The 21,294-nt window shown below is 40.2% G+C and overlaps 2 protein-coding genes across 12 annotated transcripts in view; both read right to left on the bottom strand.

Annotated features, from left to right (window-relative positions):
* The window catches only part of LOC108240072 (sodium bicarbonate cotransporter 3), a 39,793-nt gene extending 36,894 nt beyond the window's left edge, over nucleotides 1-2,899 (bottom strand). For all 8 annotated transcript variants that reach the window (XM_017423241.3, XM_017423206.3, XM_017423250.3 and 5 more), the window contains exon 1: nucleotides 2,761-2,899. In XM_017423241.3, coding sequence (XP_017278730.1) covers nucleotides 2,761-2,802 — 42 coding nt within the window. In that variant the 5' untranslated portion in view covers nucleotides 2,803-2,899. The remainder of the gene's footprint in view (nucleotides 1-2,760) is intronic.
* Nucleotides 2,900-12,916: 10,017 nt separating this feature from the next.
* On the bottom strand, nucleotides 12,917-17,420 carry eomesa (eomesodermin homolog a). Of its 4 annotated transcripts, none has more exons than XM_025008061.2 (7): nucleotides 17,297-17,420; nucleotides 15,839-16,206; nucleotides 15,470-15,624; nucleotides 14,609-14,730; nucleotides 14,253-14,411; nucleotides 14,048-14,109; nucleotides 12,917-13,878 (listed from the first exon to the last, which is right to left on the bottom strand). In XM_025008061.2, the coding sequence occupies exons 2-7, from the start codon at nucleotides 16,192-16,194 to the stop codon at nucleotides 13,125-13,127; spliced, it is 1,608 nt and encodes a 535-aa protein (XP_024863829.1). In that variant the 5' UTR covers nucleotides 16,195-16,206; nucleotides 17,297-17,420; the 3' UTR covers nucleotides 12,917-13,124. The 4 variants fall into 4 exon arrangements, with proteins under 4 accessions (XP_024863829.1, XP_037831602.1, XP_024863822.1 ...); XM_037975674.1 differs by lacking the exon at nucleotides 17,297-17,420 and having other exon boundaries at nucleotides 12,917-13,031; nucleotides 13,160-13,878; nucleotides 15,839-17,260; XM_025008054.1 differs by lacking the exon at nucleotides 17,297-17,420 and adding an exon at nucleotides 16,366-17,250.
* Between the last annotated feature and the right edge of the window lie 3,874 nt (nucleotides 17,421-21,294).

The following is a 21,294-nucleotide window of genomic DNA, read 5'->3' as shown; positions in this document are numbered from 1 at the left end:
ACCTTGCAGTCACCGAGCTGACCAAGTACTGAGATGTACTCCAATGTGAGGCTTTTTGTCTGACAGCTGAAGCTTGTTCAGGACCGGGTCACGTAACGGGACAATGATCCTAAGCACAGCAGCCAATCTACAATAGGAGGGTTGAAATAAAAGAATCAAAGTCCAGACCAATTGAAAAGCTGTGGTGGGAATTAAAAAAAGAGCTGTGCATAAGCAAATGCCAGCAAAACTAAAAGAATAATGCAAAGATTTAAAACAAGAGCGGCCCAGAAATCCTCCTATTCAACAATGTGGGGGACTGATGAGGTCATGCACCGATTGATTTACTACAAGTCCCTGCTGATAAGGCTTCCAAACTGTAATGTAAACTTTGTTTTTCCACATACTGTCTCTGCATTGTGGTTTAGGTTTTTTACACAAATAACAACAGTGTAATATGTCAGTTTGGTGTTTTATTCATCAAGTTTTAAGACCTGTTAAGAACCAGATGTTTTTATCATGTCCTAATATGTAAAAGTAGACCTGAAAAAGGATGTCATGACTAAATACAGATTTCTGTAAAGTTGTTTTATTTTTTGCTTGTACATTTGACAGTTTTTATTGTTTATGTTTTAATAGCTTTAGGAGATGTGCTCTGTCTGTATACTGTGCAGACAAACCTGATTTGTCGGTACAGTAAGAACTCATTGTGAAGAACAAGATGTCTGCATCAAGGTTTATTTTCACCCTCTGATTGCAAAACTTGCGTGACTTGGACTCCGGTAGTTCTTAAGGATACAAACTGTACAGCAAAACACTCAATGAACACCCTTTTCTTCTTACTTTCAAAATAATATTATTTATAACTAATGTTAATAAATGTCACTTCTAGATCAAATCAAAGCCCTGCAAGTAAATTGCCAACATTGTCTGAGATTATTTTAAAGTTACTACAGAACAATGATCCCCTATGCATATTTGTGCAATGTTTGAATCGTTCAACATCATTCAGGTTTTCAGTGAATTTGGTTCAACTTAATACTACACTACAGTGATGGTAGGATGGAGCGGGAGATGGATCTACGAATTTGGGCCAGTAATGAGGGCATTGCTTCGATCAGTCGCGGTAAAGAAAGCGTTGAGTTGCAAGACAAAACCCTCAGTTTACTAGTCAATCCACAGTCTAACCCTCACCTGTAGTCATGAGGTTTGGATCATGACTGAAAGAATGAGATTCTGGATAAAAGCGACTGAAATGAGCTTCCTTCGTAGGGCGGCCAGGATCAGCCTTAGAGATAAGGTAAGGAGCTCCGTCACCCGGGGGGAGCTCAGAGTAGAGCCACTTCTATATCACATCAAAAGGAGTCAGCTGAGGTAGTTCAGGTTAGGAAACCTCCTGAAGGCCTCCCTTTGGAGGTTTTTCGGGCATGTCCTACTGGGAAAAGAGCTCGGGGCAGACCTAGAACTCTCTGGAGGGATTATACTTCCTCTCTGGTCTGGGAACACCTTGGCATCCTCCAGGGGGAGGTGGAGAGCGTCGCTTTAGAGAGAGAGGTTTTGATTTCTCTCCTGGACCTGTTGCCTCCACTACCTAACCCCAGAGAAGCGGTAGATGATGGCTTACTACTACACTGAATGCCAGACTTGTGACCTGTCCAGGGTGCGCCCTGCAACCTGGAAAGGAGAAGCGGGGGAAGAAAATGGATGGATGGATGAACAGTAGCTTAAAAAAGGATTCATTTCATGTGCATTTCATTTACTTTTTACAAGAACTGTCTTCACCACCTCCTGACAACCAGCGAACTTCAAAATATCAAGACTGCATTCATGTTTTTTAAACACGCAAACAGCTGAATGCCCCATTGAAAGCCTAACAATGGTGTGCTCTCGGGGATTTCAATTGGCAAACATAGGAGCTCCAGGATTTTTTATTAGGCTTGAAGCAGATTAAGGTCCTCTGTCACACAGTCAGATTTTTAAAACTTATCTCTAAAACCAACTTCTTTTTCTTTATTTTTGAGTGGGGTGTGTATGTGTGTGTGTGTGGGAGGCTTGGTAACACCAATGTGAGTGATGCTCGCCTTTGGTGACACGCAACAGACAGGATGTGGTGGCTCGGTTCCCTCACGCAACTTGGTAAAAAAAAACTCACTGTGAGAAATATTATGACTTTTTTTTTTCTTCTTTCTGTTACCGTTCACAATAAAACATAATAGCCACATTTAATAAACAAGGAGCATCTGACAAGCAAAATAGCCTTATTTCTGTCTCCTATGGAGTAATGGATGGGTGAACTCTGAATGGGAGCGGAAATGCTACAGTTATTAACTTATATAGGGTATTGTTAGACTTAGGCAAACGGCTTTGTCACACTTTTAACGTTTTCATATACTTTAGGACCAATGTTAATATCCAGACTTGTCAGTTAATAATGATGTTTTTTTCTGTTAAGCTAATCAGGAGCGCGACTGTTTGATTAACGGATCCGAGTTAGCTTAACTTTTGGCTAATTTATTAGCAGCTTCCATTCAAAAGCATTACGACGAAATGAATATTTTGATGAGCTTTTTCTCTGACTTTCATAAGACGCTACACAATTTAACCTGTGGCGTGTGTAAAGAGCAGAAACGCCAGCTGACAATAACAGAAGATGAATGGTTCAAGCATCCCTTTTTCACTTGTGCTGTTGCTTGGCAAAAAAAAGAAAAGAGGGGGACGTAAATGGACAAAGAGATGTTCAAACATATTAGGAGCACTATGATGTATTTTGCGAGTACTTACCCTTCTCAAGAGGGGGCTCATTTGTTCCGAAGAATCGTCCATCTCTCCTGTCGTCAGTTTTCAACCCCACATCGGCGTTCTGTCACCGGTTGGCGTACAGTAAGAGCCGGGCCGGGTGACACTTCTCCGAGCGCTTCTGGCTGTGTGTGCTTCTCCTAACGACAGGGGCAGGAACACGCCCCTGACACGACTGACAGCGACTGACAGCCAATTGGCTTTCAAAGCTCTGGCGGTTTCAGCCAATCAGGTTTGATAACGCAGTATTGTGGGCGGGGTTTAATTCTGTGTCGCCTTAGCGGAATCCCAAGCAGGTTTTTTGTGTATGAACTATGTGTGTGTATTTTTTTAATGTTTTCTGCATGCCTATGACAATTTTATGTATTAAGTATTTTTTTATGTTTTAAGTATGACAAAGTTGTCATTTCCATCTTAATGATAGTTGTCATTTTTTTAATTTTAAATTATTTGTAATTCCACCACTGAAACGGTATACAAAAAAAATTACATTTTCTATTTAACTATAATCATAAAATCAAAATAATTTTTCTCAAACTATGGCTTTTCATCATTCCAAATGTGCATCGTACAAATAAACCACAAAAGACTTTTATCTGTTTATCTGTTTAAACCCAAAACAGAGTGCTCAAAGTTGGAAACTAAATGGAGTAATCTTAGCTGCTCCCAGGAGTTTTCATGATCAACACCAATGTCCCTTTAATTTTTCACAATTTCCTTATGTCCTTTTTCATCCTTTAGGTTCTTCCAAGCTTCCTATGTTCCTTTGTTTTGTTGTTGCTGTAAATTGTGATTGCTATCACAAATGCTTCTGTTTTATCAACCACTACAATGTTCAGTTGATTATCCGTCATCATTTTATCAGTCTGAATCTGAAAGTCTAAAGATTTTAGCCTTGTCATTCTCCAGCATGTTTCCAGATGTCTCCCACTCTGACTTTTATACTTCCAACCCATCCTTAGCATGGTATTTTCATATCAACCACCTTTTCATTCTGATTGGGGTTTAATCTTTGTAGGACTCATGGTGCTCCCTCTTTTTACTCTTCCACACTGGGTTTCTACTTTCTGAGACAGATTTGCACCTTGACACAGTGATAGTAGTGGCAGCTGCTGTATCCTTAAAACAGAAGATCAGCAGTTCAAATCCTGATCAGGGCAACCCTCCAACAACCTTACGTGAGTGAGTAGGAGACATAAAGCCATGGTGGCTCAGACATCACCTGGGATTAACAAGGTCTGTGTAAACTGGAGAACCAAGAATGGGAAGTGGACTACAATGATAAAATATTTATGAACAAGAGCAAAAAGCATGTTCATAGAAACATGTGTGTTCATATTCCATATTATCTCCAAACAGACTTCTATCATTTAAATGTGTGACTCCAAGTCCAAAGCACTGATATGTTACAACTGATTGCAATGGAATCCAAGACCCTTTTTTTAACCCAGATCTTAAGCACCATATTTTTTAACACAAAATAAACAGAACGTGCAGATTTATTTAGGTGCATGGTTGTTGCTCTTTTACCTTTGGCTGCAGTCAATAGCTAAAGACAGATTTAAATCTGTTTATTCAAAGTCACGTGATCACTTAAACCTTTTAAACCAATTTCAACTACATGTGATTCAGTCTAAACCTCTGATTAACTCCTCCCTAGAGGTCCTATGAATAGTATACATTTAAAAAGCTAAAGTAAATTTATTGTCGCCTGTTAATATGTCGAATTTATTAGAAAAATGCATTTTTTGCATGAGTTCACCTACATATCGTTAGCCCTGGTGTCTGCAAAATCATGCAGTAGTACAACCTTCCTTTGTTTCACTAGTCAAATTCTAGTTAAACTGTAACCACAAGTTCAGCACAACCAGTCACTAAAGATGTTAGGAAGTCAATTTATATTTGTCCCCATAATGAGCACAATAATTGCAACTTTATTGCCAGTTGCTGTTTCAAGTGCTCCACCAAAAATGTCTGTAATCTAAAACAAAATTTCCCTTTGTTCTGCTTTTTTTTTATTTATTCATTTGTGCTTTGAGATTTTCTTCAAGGTCAGTGAATAGATCAGAAACAGCAATAATTCATAGTTTTTTGCTGCAACTGGAGCAGAAAATCTTTCATTCTGCATTGTGATATGGAGATGAAATGGTTGACATCTTTTTATGTAGTTTGATCTGCCACTGCTTTGTGTCAACATGCATTAAACGTTTTAGTAGCCTTATTATTGCCCTGGATCCCATTGCTCTTAATCACATCACTTGTCATCTCACTTTAGGACAGTAATGCTTAACTTTTGCTTGTACTGGTTTGTAGCAGCTGGAAGCAGAGACATATGGTTCTACCCCACTTAATATTAAACAAAATCCCGCAATCTGGACCCCCTTTTGTACTGCTTATCTTTAAACAACTTTTAAAATACATTTTTGATAGCATTGCATCACCGTTTTATAAATAAACATTGCCATCATCATGGTTATTCTTTACTGCAAATCAGTTAAGCAGAATAGTTAAAATTAGCTTTTTATTATTTTGTGTTTGACCTCATTGAATAAAATGAAATTACCAATTAGCCTATTTTTTTGCCTTTAAACTATAACTAAAACTCACAAATACACGGAGGGAATATGAAAACTTCACACAGAAATGTGAACCCATCATGGTTATTATTTTGTAAAAAAAAAAAAAAAGTAAAATAAATAAAATAAAAAAGTACAACTAATTTGTAAAAGTTAGCTTTCACCAGCAGATGGCAGCACTGTATCGAGCAGTTCTTCATAGTCGTGTAAGACTGCAGTCGACTGAAGGAAATCAAGATGTTGAACTCACATTTTAGAGGAAAATGTTGTTTTTTTTATTTCCTTGTTCGTTTTTTTTACATTAGAATTTCTAATATATATTTTTCCAAAGTAAAAGTGAAATCATCCTTAAGAGCCAACATGTATAATTTAATTTTAAAATATCAGAAATATTATTGGATTACAAACAAAGCTGGAATTTTTTTTTAGTGTTTTCATATATTTCATTACATTGATATCAAATTTGGATTTTGTAACTTCCTTTTGATGCAGAAAGTTGTTGAGACCAGCTAATACAAAAGCCCATAAGTTTCAGAGAACTGTCTTTAAAAATAGTGTTTCTGTGCTGTCATTGCAATAAACACCCTCAGTCAGAAGAGTATTACATAATCATTAGGTGCTCATGTCATAAACTTAACTGCAATTGAATAAAACACAGTTGTGATAGAACCCAGACAGGTGTAAACAATCTTAGTAGTCTGTTCTTTCAGAAGTGCTCGCTGGTGTCTTCCTTTAAATAGAGCCTGTTCCTCACCCGCCCATCAACTTCCAGCATAATCACGCAGCAGCTCAGAAATAGAACTGCGAGGTGGGAGATCAAACTATCACCTCTTAATTGTACCCCGAGTCTTAAAGATGCTGAGAGCCTATTAGCGCACGAAGAAGCGAGGTGTTTACTGCTCCTGAAACATGCATCAGTATAATGCAGCTGGGAGATGAGTCAGAAGTTAAACAAGAGGAAAGAAGCGCCGCACTGGCATCCACCTGTGCTGGGATTCGCATAAAGAGATGCAGACTGTAAAGGTGTGGTAGGTGATGAGAAAGTTTTTCTTCCTTTGGATGGGAAAAGGAAGCACAATTAAAGTGAGCTAAATTTGTTGTGGTAGGAAAAAAAAAGGTTTTTCTTCCTGCAAAATGTTCAAAAACAGGCATATCTGCACTTTTTAACTTTTAGAATACCCGTTTACTTTTACTTGACAGCTTAAAATGGTGCAAGCCTGGATAGTTTATCATGTTAGATGCAAACCAGAAAGTTATTATTAACTGTGTTATGTTTTGTCCCAAAAGCCAAAGAAATGAAGGGAGCCTCATCCCTAGAAGGAAGACGACGGTGCAATGAGAGAAGGGAGAGAATGTGAAATTCCCCAATCTGTCAGAAAGCTCCAACAAAGTGCCAATGCATTGATTTTGACCACAAATCTTTTCCGCCTAGCTGCCTCTGTACGCCCTAGCCCAAACACTGCTCTCAAGACCACAGTCTTCTGGGAGCCTTAGTGCCCCTGAATTCTGTTCCACTCCTCGAGGACACTTAGATGATGGGGGATTTGAAGCCAGCGACAAGCATACCCGAATCAACACAGGGAAGGGTAGATACTGGGAGGGTTCAGTTGTGGAGATGATAAATAGTTGTGGAGAAGGGGAGGGGGTTTGGCCTGTTGAGGTCTGTTCCACTGCCCTCCAGAGGGAAAGCAGAGGTTTGAAATCAATGTGCTGTTAAGTGCAGCTTAGCTGCGGGATACTCTCCAATATTATCCATGCACCAGTGAATCAAGGCCCTGTCTGCTTGCAGCGCACGCTGTCTGAGGCCACCGACGCCAGGCTCTTCAGCACCTCAAGTTTCTTCCACCTCCATGCTCCGTGCCAACACTCAACACACTTCTCCAAACAGTTGTGGCCCTGCTAACTTGAGACTCATCTCACAGCAGGGTCTCACTCCAACGGACCTGTGAGCATCATACCAGCACTGCGGTCCATCCACCCCCATCTACCACTGATGAGCAAATCCAAAGGGAGGCAGTTAACTAAATAAAGCATCTGTGGTGAATGCTTAAACAACTAGGCTGAGCTACAAGGACGACCTTAGCCAGCATTTTTAAAAGTTATATAAAGGTTATGCTGGATTGAACAAAAACTATTTGATTTATATTTGCCTGAAGAGTAATTCTCATGAAGATTATTAAGGACAAAAATGATTAAATTTGGAAATAACCTAAACTGGAGAAATCACATTTTCTTTGAAACTGCAGTGTGAATACTGAGGGCTGAATGTCTTTGCTGAAATTTGCTGAAGAAGTTGAAACTGAGTTGTTAGCGCTAAAAGAAGCAGAAGACTAGGTAACAAAAGAAGCAAAAAGCTAAGTAGCAAAGACTAGCTAAGAGCTAAAGCATCAAAAAGGTAGTTAAAAGCTAAAAGTGGCATAAGAAGACAAAAAAAAGTAAGTAGATTTTAAAGAGAACAATGTTTTTGAAGGAAGTGAGATGCTCTCAATGTATTTCAATGGGGACATATTTGTTAAAAAAATTAAAATTTTAAACTGTCCAAAAGCTACAAAAAACAATCTTTGCACCAATTTTCTGAAGAGCTGAATGTTTTGTTAAATGAATGCCTACAATAGCAAAGTATGCCGAAATAGTTTGATTGAAAATAATCGTATAAAAAATAAAATAATGGGCGAACATTGAAAAACTGGTTTCCAAAATGTCGTAAAGCGAAGCAGAAACAGGAGTTGTCGAAACCTCCAGAGATTGCATGAAGGTGTCCAGGTTTTGTGGCTAAAACAAAGCTGATCTGATCTCAGTCAGCATCAGCAGGCAGCTCGGGTGAACGATAAGTCACAGCCAACAGTTCGATAGCCGGGGTTCAGACGTGTTGTTAACAGCCACCTTTCTGCTCGCTGCTCTGTCTGCAGTCTCTGTCCCACCGACTGCCTGAAAACCAGGCAGAGACACTGGAGTCTATGACCTGGTTTTAGAAAAGCACATATTGTTTTATTCCTGGTGTTATAAATGTGTCCTTTCTGGTGCTCATCTAGCTTTTTAGGCAGCATTCTTACATTTTGACCTGACAATCAAAAGAAGAAAAAATGGCCCAAACTTGTTTTTTCTTGCTCTCAGTTTCTCAGTTAAACTCGTGACTCCTGATCTACTCTTCTGGGTTTGGTGACCCCCCCCCCTCCCCCGGCATTATTTCAACATTTAGACAACTAAGTTAGAAGCTTAAACTTTCATTACTTATTGAGTTTGATAAACTAAACCTACTATCTGTGCATTTTCTGTTTCACTACACATAGAAAATATTAAAAAAGCCTGCAGAGATAATTTCAGCAGGACAGCATCTATTCCAATTAAGGTCCTCTGGATATTTTTAAAATAGACATTCTTTTCTCTGTTTATAAATAAAATATCTACAGATCACAAACAGGAATTTAAACCAAAACCTTGTTACACCCATGGCTCACCATTAGGCTGTGAAAACGTTCAAGTTAACTAATCAAAATACAGAGAAAGAACATTCTGAGTATGGCTAAACAAAATTAGTGAAACCTCTTTTTGTTCTTTGACATCATTTTCGGTTTCTTCCCAGTTATGAACCTTTTGAGCACTTGACTGAACTTAAATTACAACAGTTGTGGTGGTTTTAGGGCAGAAAGCTCGCTGAAATATTCTCTTACGTCGTCATTTCTCAAAAGCTGCATATCTACAAATGTCATTTTTGGAAAAATCTAAGCATTTACATAAAAATAAATAAATAAAACAATACAACATTCCTCAATGAGTGTTGTTTGCATGTGAATGCAAGGTGCAAATGGAACAGAAAATGTTTTTTTAATCAAATGGTGTTTTCTCAATAAAAAGTTGATTGAAAAATATAATGAAAAGATACAATAAAAGACTACAGCTAGAACTACTGGAAACAAGCAGGGCTGCCACATCTGTTGCATCGTTCTACAATTAGATTCTTATCCATAACAACAAAAAATAGAAATTCACATGACCTTCGTAAGTGCCAGAATTTTTCCATATTCAAAGTTGTGTTGAGCAAAAACAAGGATTGGTTCCTTGATTGTAGGCCTCAGTGGTAAAATATAAAATAATAATAATAATAAAAAAAAAGACTGTGTGCATCATTTCAGACACAATTAAAACAACCAGATCTGACTCGTGTAGACTACTGACATTAACCTCAAGATATCTAAATACCAATCCTCTTTAAAATAAAAGTGATTAACAAGATCACAAGTGAATGCATCACAAACAACAGCGTTGCCACATGAGACTCAAATAGTCCCCGAGGAACAATTCTGCAGAATTTTAACAAGCTTGATAATCATTTAGGAAAGGTGACATTTATCAAGACATCAAAAGAGAAAATATAGTGTGAAGAGGAAACATAATTGGTACTGTCTCAATTGTGCTTGACGTATGTTGCTTCCTTTTTTTTTTCCTTTTTAAAGGGGGCATAGGGAAAATCTTGACCCAGACGCATGTCTCCCCATGGCTGCATTTAGTCAGTGAGAGCAGTAATAGTGTGTGACTGAAGGTGTGGAAACAGCCTTGGGCCTTCATCTGTGTTTAGATGTCAGCCCTCCTTGGGTACAAGATCTCCATAGCCTCCTTACACAAACTCCTCTCAACATGGAGACCAGAGGATGGCCTGAGGGAAGGGCAAAGACGTGTCACGGCTCATGCACACCCATGAAACAAGAAAGAGAGAACTGAAGTTTTTTTTTACAAACCACTGACTGGTCTTCTCAGGCCTTGTGTTACTGAAATCACTTGTAAGCGGATGGTTTGTGGGCGACAATGCAACAAAACTTGGTCAGATAATTTGATTAGATTAAACGTGAACTGAGTTTCTGGAAGCATGCAGACAAGGTATCTGCTGATTGATAGTTATAGCCGTTTTGGTCAAACACTGAAATGAAATATTTTGCATAATGTCATGCAGTATTACCAGATCTCACACTCACGCTGTTGTGATTGACTCTCAGCTACGACTACATCATATTTTAGCTCAACGTTTGTAAAACCAGCGGAGTTAAAGCCACCTTTGGGTTGGCTAATGTGGGTTATTTGTGACAGCCATCTTGAATCGAACTGACTCCAAAAGTCAAACAGTTGTAGAGGTAAATCCAATAACTACTTTCTGGGAGTTTCATTAAAATCTGTCCTGTGGTTTGTGAGATATGTTGCAAAACAAACAAACAAACAAGGTTGACACCAACACCAACTGCAAGATTTTCAGCAAAGATATTGCACAATGTGTCATGCTCAAAGTACGAGAGGGGAACTATGGTCAGCTACTGCCACACCTAATTTGAACCCAGTATCTGTAAACTCGGCTGAGTTAAAGCCCATTATATGCATTCTAAAGTCATTTGGCTGTGGCGGCCATCTTGAATTTGTCTGACTCCAACAGTTAATCAGTTGTAGATGTACATCCAATGATTACTTCCTGACAGTTTCATTGGAATCTGTGCAATGGTTCATGAAATACTTTGCTAAAGTTACAAACACACACACACACACACACACAGACACACACAGGAACAGGAAAAAACATTATTGTTGCTTCGCCACTGGCAGCGGGCGATGATGATGACAGAATGTTTGCGCAGGTTCAGACTGAGAAGGAGTATTGTTGTTTCCACAAACATGAAATACACCTGTTAATGATGAGCAAATTCAGCTGTCTTTAGAGGGATGATTACACAAATAACATCTGCAGCGTCCCACATCAACATGATGTTAGTGGTCAAAGACATTGCACCCCAAAGAGGAAGTACTGTATTGTGCAATAGTTTTAGGTTCATAAAATCTTAAGATTCTTATCTGTGAGGCACACCATCAGGGATGTTTAAGGTCAGATTAGTCATGCAAGAACTGCAACAAAGCAAAACACAGGAATAAGTATCTACTTTAAGCAACAAAACATGAACAGAAAGTTAAAGCACTAGACTGTTTTAGTTAGTTTTTTTGTTTTTTTTCGAGATTCTCACTGCGAGACACGTAACTGCTATTACTGGAGAAACTTGCTTCTTCGATTGTTACTCTCACATCCATCCACGGCTGTCCGGTTAAAATGACAGCTGCACCAAAACAAATTATCAACAGAGGTCAAGACACGAAAAGGAGAAGAAACAACATCATCAGCTGCACTGAAACGCAATTTGCTGACATACACAAGTGAAAACATTTTTTCTTTTTTTTTTTTTTTTCCGTTCATGAGGCCCGAGCCTCCCACCTCACCCAAGAGCCTTTTTTTCTTACAGCTTTCCTGAGAGGCCGGGGCAATCAAGCACTCTACCTTGTTAGGAGGTGTTAATTGGAGTTAGTCAGACTCCTCACTTTGTCAAGGAGTCTGACAACAGAATTAATTAGAATTTGAGTATGTAAATCAATTCAAATTGGGGTCCTCAAAGGGGTGGAGATGAAGTATTTTTTGCAGAAGAAAAGCAGGTGCCTCAAACACGAGCCAAGTGACTTATTATGACTTCCCTCTTTATAGATTTTATCTTCACTAATGCAGCTTTGGAGAGGCCGTACATGGACAGTATAAATAGAGGCGTTGAGCTGAACTCTAGCCTTACACTGACAGTTGCTGGATCCCCTTTTTCTTTTAGCCTGTTTTCACATGTCCAAGTATACATGCAGTTGCATTACTTAGGTTAATGATAAAATGTGTGAAAACACCATGGCGACAACAGAAGCAGGACTTGGTGCTTTTGTGTGCTTTTCTCCAGGCCCATGTTGTCAGTCATGTCATGTAAGACTTGTTAATCTTGTAAAGCTATATTTAAATCACGCTTTGCTCACTTGAATTGCGAGCTGCAGTGTTGGCCGTGTGGCATTTATTTATGGCATTTAAAAAAAAAAAAAAAAAAAAAGGGCATCTCTGTGCTTTTATGAAAATACGCCAATATGTTTTTAAACTTCTCAGCAGTCAATGATAAAAATAATTTCTTGAGGTTTTTCCTCTTTGCTGCTTACCATGTTTAATAGTTATTTATGACAGACTGGTTTTTACATGTAAAACTTTTAATGTGTGCTTAATTAGAAATCACAAATTTAATTTAAAACATTTGATTTTTGTACATTTTGTACACTTTTCTTCCAGCACAAACGGGTTGGAAGAAACAACGTAACAGCTTTGATAAAAGATTTAAAAAGGCCTTTATTAAATACTAAGAATTATGTGACTTAAACTAAAATGTACCAAGTCCAATTTCTTCAGTTGCTGCCATGCTTTTTTAAAAACACACGCACCTATTTCTATTTGCAGCTCAACGTCAAAGAGCGGCTCATACTTCTTTAATAGGCGAATGAAACATCCTGAGGAAGACATTTCGACAATGCTTTATGAAAAGCCATTTTTATTTTCCATTTAATAACACCTCCATGAAGACAATTTGTACAGGATACATCACATTCTAAAGTGCACAAATACTGTACAACAAAAAGGACTTAAATACGCAGAAGGGGGGGAAAGAAGAGATCACATTTGTTTAAAAAAAAAAAAAAGTTGAAAAAATAATTGAATTAAATTGAACATGCTTCTTTTTTTCTTTTTTATTTTTTTGAAAACAACAATCACTATGCATGTTTCTGCTCATGTGAGAGGGGCTGGCCTGGGAAAATAACCTTGTGCAGCTTGCTTGGGGAAACACTAAGCTTTGGCACCTTTAGAGAAAAGAGAAAAAAGACATTAACAGGGAATGGAGAGCACTCATCGATAAAACCAAATCATAATATTCAGCTTAAATAAATACAGTCTTAGGGGCTTGTGTAGAATGCATAATAACCCATGCCTTTTGGGTTGTCCTTGTTGTACTCCTCCGTAGTCAAGTCCTCACACTTGATGGTTGGGGAGTTCTCTGTGCTCGAGCCCCCGGGGGACATCCTGCGCCTCTTGCACACCATGGAGTACACACCAGAATCGGTAGAGTCCACTGATTTCAGTGAGTGGGAGATCTCGATCCAGGTCGAGGTGGGCTGAGCGTTCTCCTCTGGTAGCTTTTCTTTACTGGCCCCCAGCTGGTCCTCTGAGAAGGCTGGGGGGCTTGGACGAGGGGACCAGGGCAGGCTCGTGGTCATTTTGCGCTGGTACGAGCTTCTAGTTCCCCAGCCTGCGGCCATGGAAGCAAAGGCCGAGTCTGGGTAGTAGCTGAGGGCGTGGGACGTCTGCAGGGACAGAGGCTTGATGCCGTACGACAGCAGGCTACTGGTGGAATAGTCATTTTCATAAGAGAGGTCAAGCTTGTTGGAGCCCGGCTGCTGGACCGGGGGGACAAACCAGCGCTGGGCCGAAGCAGCTGCGCTGGGGTCCTCGCTCTGCGGGGACAGAAGGCTGTTGGTTTGGGGAACGGCCCGTTCACCCGTGTAGAAGCGGTTCTGAGGCAGGTTGTTGACGAACTGGTCCTGAAAGAATGGCTGCATGGCGTAGCGAGCTCCGGGCACGATTTGGGTAGAGCGCGGGGAGTCTGTTGGCGATGGGGTCAGCCTGTCACTTTCCGGAGCTGTGTACATCCTGTTTTACAGATGAGGAAATTACACACATTAAAAAAATAAAATAAATAAATAAATAAATAAATAAATAAATAAATAAATAAATAACTGCAGGGTTCAGGACATGCAATGAAGTTGAGAAAAAAAAAAACCAACAAAAAACCACAGCGTATTTAGTGCAAGACACGTACGAGTCATAGTTATCCCGGAAGCCTTTTGCAAATGGGTTGTGATCAATCTTCAGCTGTGTGATCTGAAACCAAAGACATCCTGCATTAATAATCCTCATCGAAACAAGCGACAGTTCAGGGACTGAGGACAAATAACATTTTGAAATATCTGCAATTCAAAATGAATCTGAGCACAAAAATATCCTAAAAAGAAAGAAAGACTTACATCTGTGTTCTGGTAAGCTGTGACAGCAATAAACTGGTTCTCTGGGAAGGTGAAGGTCTGAGTTCTGGCCTCGTTGCTCATGTCCTCCACTCCGTCCTCCGTCACCTCCACAATGTGCAAACGAGGCTGATATTTATGAAGCGACTGCAGGACTATCATCTGAAAACAGGAAATAAGTACAACACTTTACTTCTCAGAAAGCCCATCAGCTGCAAGCCTTTTTGACTAAATAACTTGTTGATAAATATTCATTTGAATTTTTATTTTATACTAGTATGAACAGAAATATTCCAAAAGGAAAAAAAGTGTTCTGAAATTAGAAGAGACAAATACAAACAAATGATAGATTATCTAACCTGTGTGTTGTTGTTGTTGGCTCCTTTATTGTTAGTCAGCTTTAGTTTGCCGAAAGAGATTTCTTGCCTCATCCAGTGAGCACCAGTGTTCGGAGATTCAGGGTGAACATACACTTTATTACCTAAAATTAAAAAGGAGCAAATGTAATACCAGAAATCCACAAAAACAGGTCTGCATCTGAATAAATCCAGACTAAAAAAACAAACAAACAAAAAACCCTGCAATTTATAAAACGTTTCATTTTCCCTCTTATGTAAATAAATTTAGTCTGATAAATTGTACATAATGTTATAGCTAATTAGAGTATGTATAATAAAAACAAGGTGCAAAATATATATATTTTTAACTGATAAGACAGATTTATTCTATAACCAATTCTGTTGAAATTAATAAAAAAAACTAAAGAGTTCAATTTAATTTAAAATAGCAATGAAGAATTTTTCAATTTAAAATACATTTTTTAAATGTATGTTTTTGGGTATCCAACTAACTCAAAAAGACTGGGGCCTTTAAAACCTGTATTTGAATATTGGAAGGCCCCAAAATAATAATAATAAAATAATAATTAAAATAAAAAAACACCTTAAATAAATAAATAAAAGGGCCGATAATTTGGGATAATCTGACACCAAAATTTCAAACTTAAAAAAAAAAGGTCGCCAAAAACGTTTCATTTTTATTTTGAAATTTGTTGAAATAAACAAATAAAATTAAGGCCAAGTCTGTTAGTAGTTTCATTTTATTTTATTAAAGGAAGAATTGGTTAGTTTTTATTATTAAAAATTTCTTAAAACAAAACTTTTAATTAACCAAATAAATAAATAAAAAAGCAAACACCTTTGGTTGATTCTTTTGCTCACCTTGCATATTATTGTCTGCTTTTCCACACGTGACCCACTTTCCTCCCTGAAAGCGCCAGTGGTTCGGGTCGGCCAGAACCACCTCGACGAACACGTTGTAATGGGCCGTGAGGTTCAGGCCGGTGATGTTGAAGCTGAGGAACGGAAACATCCGCCTGAAAAAACCCAAAAACAAAACAAAAAAATGAGTTAAACCTTTTAAAGCTGCGCTCACAACATCAAATCTTTAAATACGACAAACTGCTTTTAGTTGAGAATTTTTTTTAAAATCAACACATTACAGAAATAAAAACATGAGATTTCGTTCGATACGAACATTTCTGGACATTTTTCTTTAAAGTTTATATTATTATTCTCATCTTTGTTTACCTGCCCTGCTTGGTGATGATCATCTCGGTCTGGTGCCGGTGGAACTTCAGCCACAGAGGCCTGTTACACAGATACACCTGCGCGCGGGCCCCGGCGGCAGAGCCGGGCAGAGACATGGACCCGATCCCGGTCCCGGTCCCGGAGTAGGACGGGTACAAGCAGCCGGGGCCCTGGCTGAACTGGTAGCCGCCGCCGCCGAACTGGCTCCGGCCGCTGCACACGGACGGAGCGGAGAAGCCCGCGGGCGGGAGGACGGATCCGTAGTGCAGGGAGGCCGGGTACCTGGAGCCGCCGGTCCCGCTGTACACAGAACCCGGCTGTCCTGCGTAGGGAAACAGGGAGCACGGGTTCGCCATGTCGGAACTCGCCTGAGAGGACGAGATGAAGTATCTGTCAGAACCGAGTTCGTCTATGTTGTACCGCCGGCCGCTCGTCAGCTCGTCCTCCCCCAGCACCGGGGAGCCCTTCCTCCCATCGTTCTTGGTGAAACCGTCCCCCTCTCCCTCCCCCAGCATCCCGTTGCCCACCCCGCTCAGGTACTTCTTGTTGGTGCCGCTGGACTCGGACTCGGTCCGCTCCACCTCCTGGTACTCGAGCTGGGAGGAGGGCCTGGGGCTGGTGTTGGCGCTGTCGGAGGAGGACAGGTTGTAGAAGGTCTTGGGTAGATTGATGCTGGCGCTGGGCAGGATGTTCTCTAACTGCATTATCTTGAATAAAGAAAGAGGGTTCAGGAGTCCAGAAAGTGGGAGCGTCAGCCAACCGCGGGGCCCGGGGTTGTCTCTGGTCTGCTGCAGCCCACCTCCCCCCTGTGAGAGAACGACGGGACGTGGAAGTCTTGTCCCCGCAGAGTTTCGGATCAGATAATGCCGCGGATGGAGACGCTCGGCGGCTCTTATAAGATGCTGCTCACGGCAGATCGCGTGCGTCAGAGGAGGAGCCTAAGGAGAGCCACGCAGGGGGAACCGACCCTCTCAGCAGCCAATGGCAGCGCGGCTACAATTCAATTAGAAAGTGTGCGCTACTGCACCAAAAACAAAACTTTATCTTATATGCCCTTCTTTTTTTTACCCTCCAGGCGGACGGAGACTTAACAGGAGTGGAAAATGTTTCAGCCTCTTTTATTATTCTCTGTATTAAACAACGCTTGATAAATTAGCTCCAATCTGCAGCTGAAACCTTGTTAAAAATCAGACAGATCAATGAAGTAAAAACTGTTTATATTGTTTTTCCCTCGCGCAAAAAAACAACAAAAAAAAAAACAAGTAAACTCTCAGATTTGGTTGCATATCCGCAGCGTAATGTAGCCACCATTACGCACATGGTACACCTTAAACCCGCCAAGCAGCTCCGGCTTCAGCTGCATCTCCATACAACACGTTGATAAAACACACACACATGCGCGCGCGCAAACAGAGATCAGATCAGGCTTTTCACTTCAGACAGTTTCTAATCACTCACCGCTGAGACCCCGCGCTTCCCCCTCGGCGCAAACACTCCAACCTGTTAAAAAAAACTCGAGCAGTCACATGTGCACCTTGTTTCCTATAATTGGACCTCTCCGCCTCTTCAGCACCAGCCTTAATAAAAACACCGACTGAAAAACGAGGCTCTGAAGCTCAAAGTCGCTTATTTACATTTCACCCTCCACAAAGGACCAGTCGGGTGGATTTTTGTTCTGCGCGAATCTTGCTTCGTCTTTTTCTCTCAGTGGGTGAATAAACTGCTGCGGCTGTTATTTTATTTCCGTTCAGAAAAAAAAGTATATTTATAAAAAACAAAATTAAGAAAAGGCAATTATTTTCTTATTCCTTAGTAAACCAAATCATTATTTGGATGTTTGACCTGAGGCACAATTTAATTTATGTAAAATAAAATAAACCATGTAGCAGTTTAAATATATTCCTTCGCAGCAAAATTATATTTGTGTTATTTTATGTAGCTTCCTTTATCAAAGACTTTAAAAAATCTAATATTTTAGTTTGTGTTATTTTCTCACAAATGTAATGTTAAAACTAAAAAAAAAAAAAACGAAAACCGTGTTAAAACTGGGTTTAAATGTAATAAAAAGGGGTGTTATAAATCCCTGTATTTCTCTTTTAATGTTGGGAGTTCGGGAACACATAAATGAACGCGTGAAGACAATAAATTAATCAATAAATAATAAATAAACAGCTTTAAAACAGCATAAAAAGCAAGCCTGCAAATTGGCCTGAAACTGCAGAAACAAAAATAATAAATGGATTTCAGCTAAATGGATTTAATCACAAGTGGCTGGTAATAACTGAGACAAATAAAATGAATTAAAGGGCACTGAATCAGGCTGCTCACACACACCTGGTTCATGTAGGCTAGATGATTTAAGAAACAAAACAAAACAAAACGAAACATAACAAATACAGAAATGAATACAAGACTGTCCTGTTTGCAGGCCAAATGATGAAGGGGTGGCAGAGACAGCGCTCCCTAGTGAGTGACCAGGACTCTGGGTAACATGGGTGGATTAAAATAACTCAACAAGCAGGCTGGTGACTCTCACTTCTTAAACTGGCTTCTCCCTTTACATAATTCAGCTCATTTTAGTGTCTGCATCCTTCTATGTGTTTGTGTGTGTGTGTGTGTGTGTGTGTGTGTGTGCATGTGTGAGTCTTAAAGAAAGCTGGGTGGGGGAGGTGGGGTGGGTGAATATAGGGGGTGAGATGAATTTGGGGAAAATGGGGATACAAATCTGTGAAAAGCTGAGGGAGAATCTCGGCTGGAGGCAGATTGGCTGGTGTCAGAAATGGGACAGAAAAGCCCGGCTACAGGGGCCATCGGGGGACCGGAGCGACATGCACTGCATCAGCACGGCCTGTCAATCAGGACCGAGAGCATCCTGAGCACAGACAGACGCGTCACGCAGCTGACGACTCAGATCAGGTTTACAAATTATCTGCAACCTGCTTTATTATTTACTCCGACCTGTGTCACAGCAGAGATTTCTGCGAAAGCGTCTTATTTTCTGCTCCTCTCGCAGCAAAAAGACTCCTAAAAAGCTTGGAACACAGAGAATCCACATTACATGGATCACCATGAGCCTGTGAAGTTGATTTAAAATAAACATAACACGCACATCTGTCCGCATATTTATGTCCACTCTGTTTCGCTCCAGTCTCAACAGGATCCTTCTAAAGTTGGAAAGTAAATCTATAGATCAAAGGAAGCTGCATTTGTATTCAGTATTTCACACCCGAGCTGTCAACACCTTATTAGTACAATTCTCCCTCTTTTTTTTCCCCCCTAGATGATCAGCAAAATCCCCAGATGATTAAAGAAGTCGTACTTTTTTCAAGAAGGATTTTGCTTCTGTCCCACCTGCACAGAGTCATGCTTCAGATAAATAATTTCACAGCTGATTATTGTACATTACAGCTTTATTTCACGGATAATTACAAGCTCATTGAGGGAAAAATCCTGCTAAAACAGCCGCAGTGTTATAGTTGTAACTGCCATAGCCTAAAGCACGTAGGTCCTCCTAACGCCCCTCAAGACTTGCCGTTTGAAAACTAAAAAACAAAATAAAGCTGATTTATTGGCCACCTATAAGTAAACTAATTCCAAATGAGGTGGATGTGTAGGTCCTGCTCATAAAGGAGCTCCCACTTGTGACCTGTCAGCATGTTTCTTGACCACCTATAAAAGTCCAAGTGTGTCTGAGATGACCCTCTTTGGCCCCGGGCCAGGGCCCGCGCGACAGGGGAAGGGAAGTCTTACCATATTGTTGTCAGAGCAGATCATCAACACAGCACATGAAAGGAATACATTCCCAGTTTTATGGGCCAGCGTGGCTGTAGAAGCCTTTGCTCCGGAGTGAATTCATGTACCCCATTGCAAGGATTAATAACGCAAGTCTCATTAGAGATCCTGGCTACTGAGACCCCTGGAGGGAGGGGTGCTGGGAAAAGAAAAGCCAAGTGCTGTGTGCACAATGCCAGCAATGCACTCCTCCGCAAATCATCATCCTGAAGAACACTTTTATTGGAAAGAATTTATCTCACATGTTTATCAACAACGTCCCCCAGTATATTTTCCAGTGTGCGGGGATTGCTAACATTTAATCAAAGCAGCGGTCTTTACTAGAGGACAGCTTATGTTACAGACACGCTGCTGTCTTCAAAGATACAGAGGTGACAGCTTCATGAATTTCCGTTTAAGTACTCGCATCAATTACATTGTCTTTTTCCGATCTCATTGTCTCCTTCATTTTTAAACAACACAAGGTTTTCTTTTGCAGTTAGGAAGCATTTATTTGCATAAAATAATGTCTGATTTCTTTTTTCCTTTTTTTTTTCTTGCATCGATTCAAGAAAAAAAAACATTACAATGAGAATTATGCAGAGAAAATAATCACAAGAATGTGACTTGTTTCTATCAGTTAGAGAGTGAGCACTGTGGGATTTCTCTCCATCTACTCTATTTACATGCAGCGTATCTGAAATCCTCAAAATGCATTCAAATACAACAGATTGCATAAAAGCGTCCAATCCTATTTTGCATCAGATCAGTCTCAATGTCATATGCTGCTCTGTGTATGCATGGTTTTGTCTGTTTTCTTTTTCTGGTCTGCGAGAGGAGCGGTGGATTACTGCAGAAACGTATCTGGGGATATGAGAGCCCAATACATTTGTGATGCAAGGGGCAACAATAATCCACTGTGTTAAGGCAAATCTTAGGAAAATAAGACGTACCAGTTGCATTCAGGGAAATAGGATTGAAGCTGCTTTGCCGTATTGGATTCCCTGTGGTATGGCAACATGATTTTTGGATTACTGCATTAAAGAAAGTGTCACCCAGGGCCTTTGGGAAAAGCAGCAGGTACAATTATGGAAGCCAGTATCTGTGCTTGCCGTGTTGGACGAGTTTTTATTTTCTCCAAGCACTTGTAGTAGACCAGTGAGTGACACATCTCCAAGTTTTGCATGTTTACCAGTAGCTAAATGAAGAAAAAAAGTACTTATTTTTATCAGATTTATCATACTTTGAGTTCTTCATTTTCTAATGCCCTGTGCAGACACGAACTGACTACAAATCAGTAAACTAAATTTGACACATCCACACTTTTATTCAGAATGCTGCCACCAGCCAAAGATGTAGCTAACAATAACCAAAAGCAAACGAAAGTCCGGCGGCCCAAGTCTCACCCTCATCCCCATTTTAGCATCAACCGTTGTTGACCCACTTCTCCGAGCCCATCCTCCTGCAACACCAGAGGAATTGACATAGCCTAAGGGACTGAAGCCAAATAGCAGGTGCTAAAAGTTTGACAGCGTAGACTGGATATATGTGTTCCCTGGAACGTGAGGTGTAAGGGAGGGTGGTGGAGTTGTATCGACTCGGCATTAAGCCCCTAAGATAACATGCCCTCTTTAACAAACATACTCTCTTGGCTGATGATGATGGTTGGGGTGAGCTGGTGTCTG

Source organism: Kryptolebias marmoratus, linkage group LG5 (assembly GCF_001649575.2).
Source record: "Kryptolebias marmoratus isolate JLee-2015 linkage group LG5, ASM164957v2, whole genome shotgun sequence".
NCBI classification, from domain to species: domain Eukaryota; kingdom Metazoa; phylum Chordata; class Actinopteri; order Cyprinodontiformes; family Rivulidae; genus Kryptolebias; species Kryptolebias marmoratus.
The sequence above is the reverse complement of the archived record's forward strand: the minus strand, read 5'-3'. Positions and strand labels throughout refer to the sequence as shown.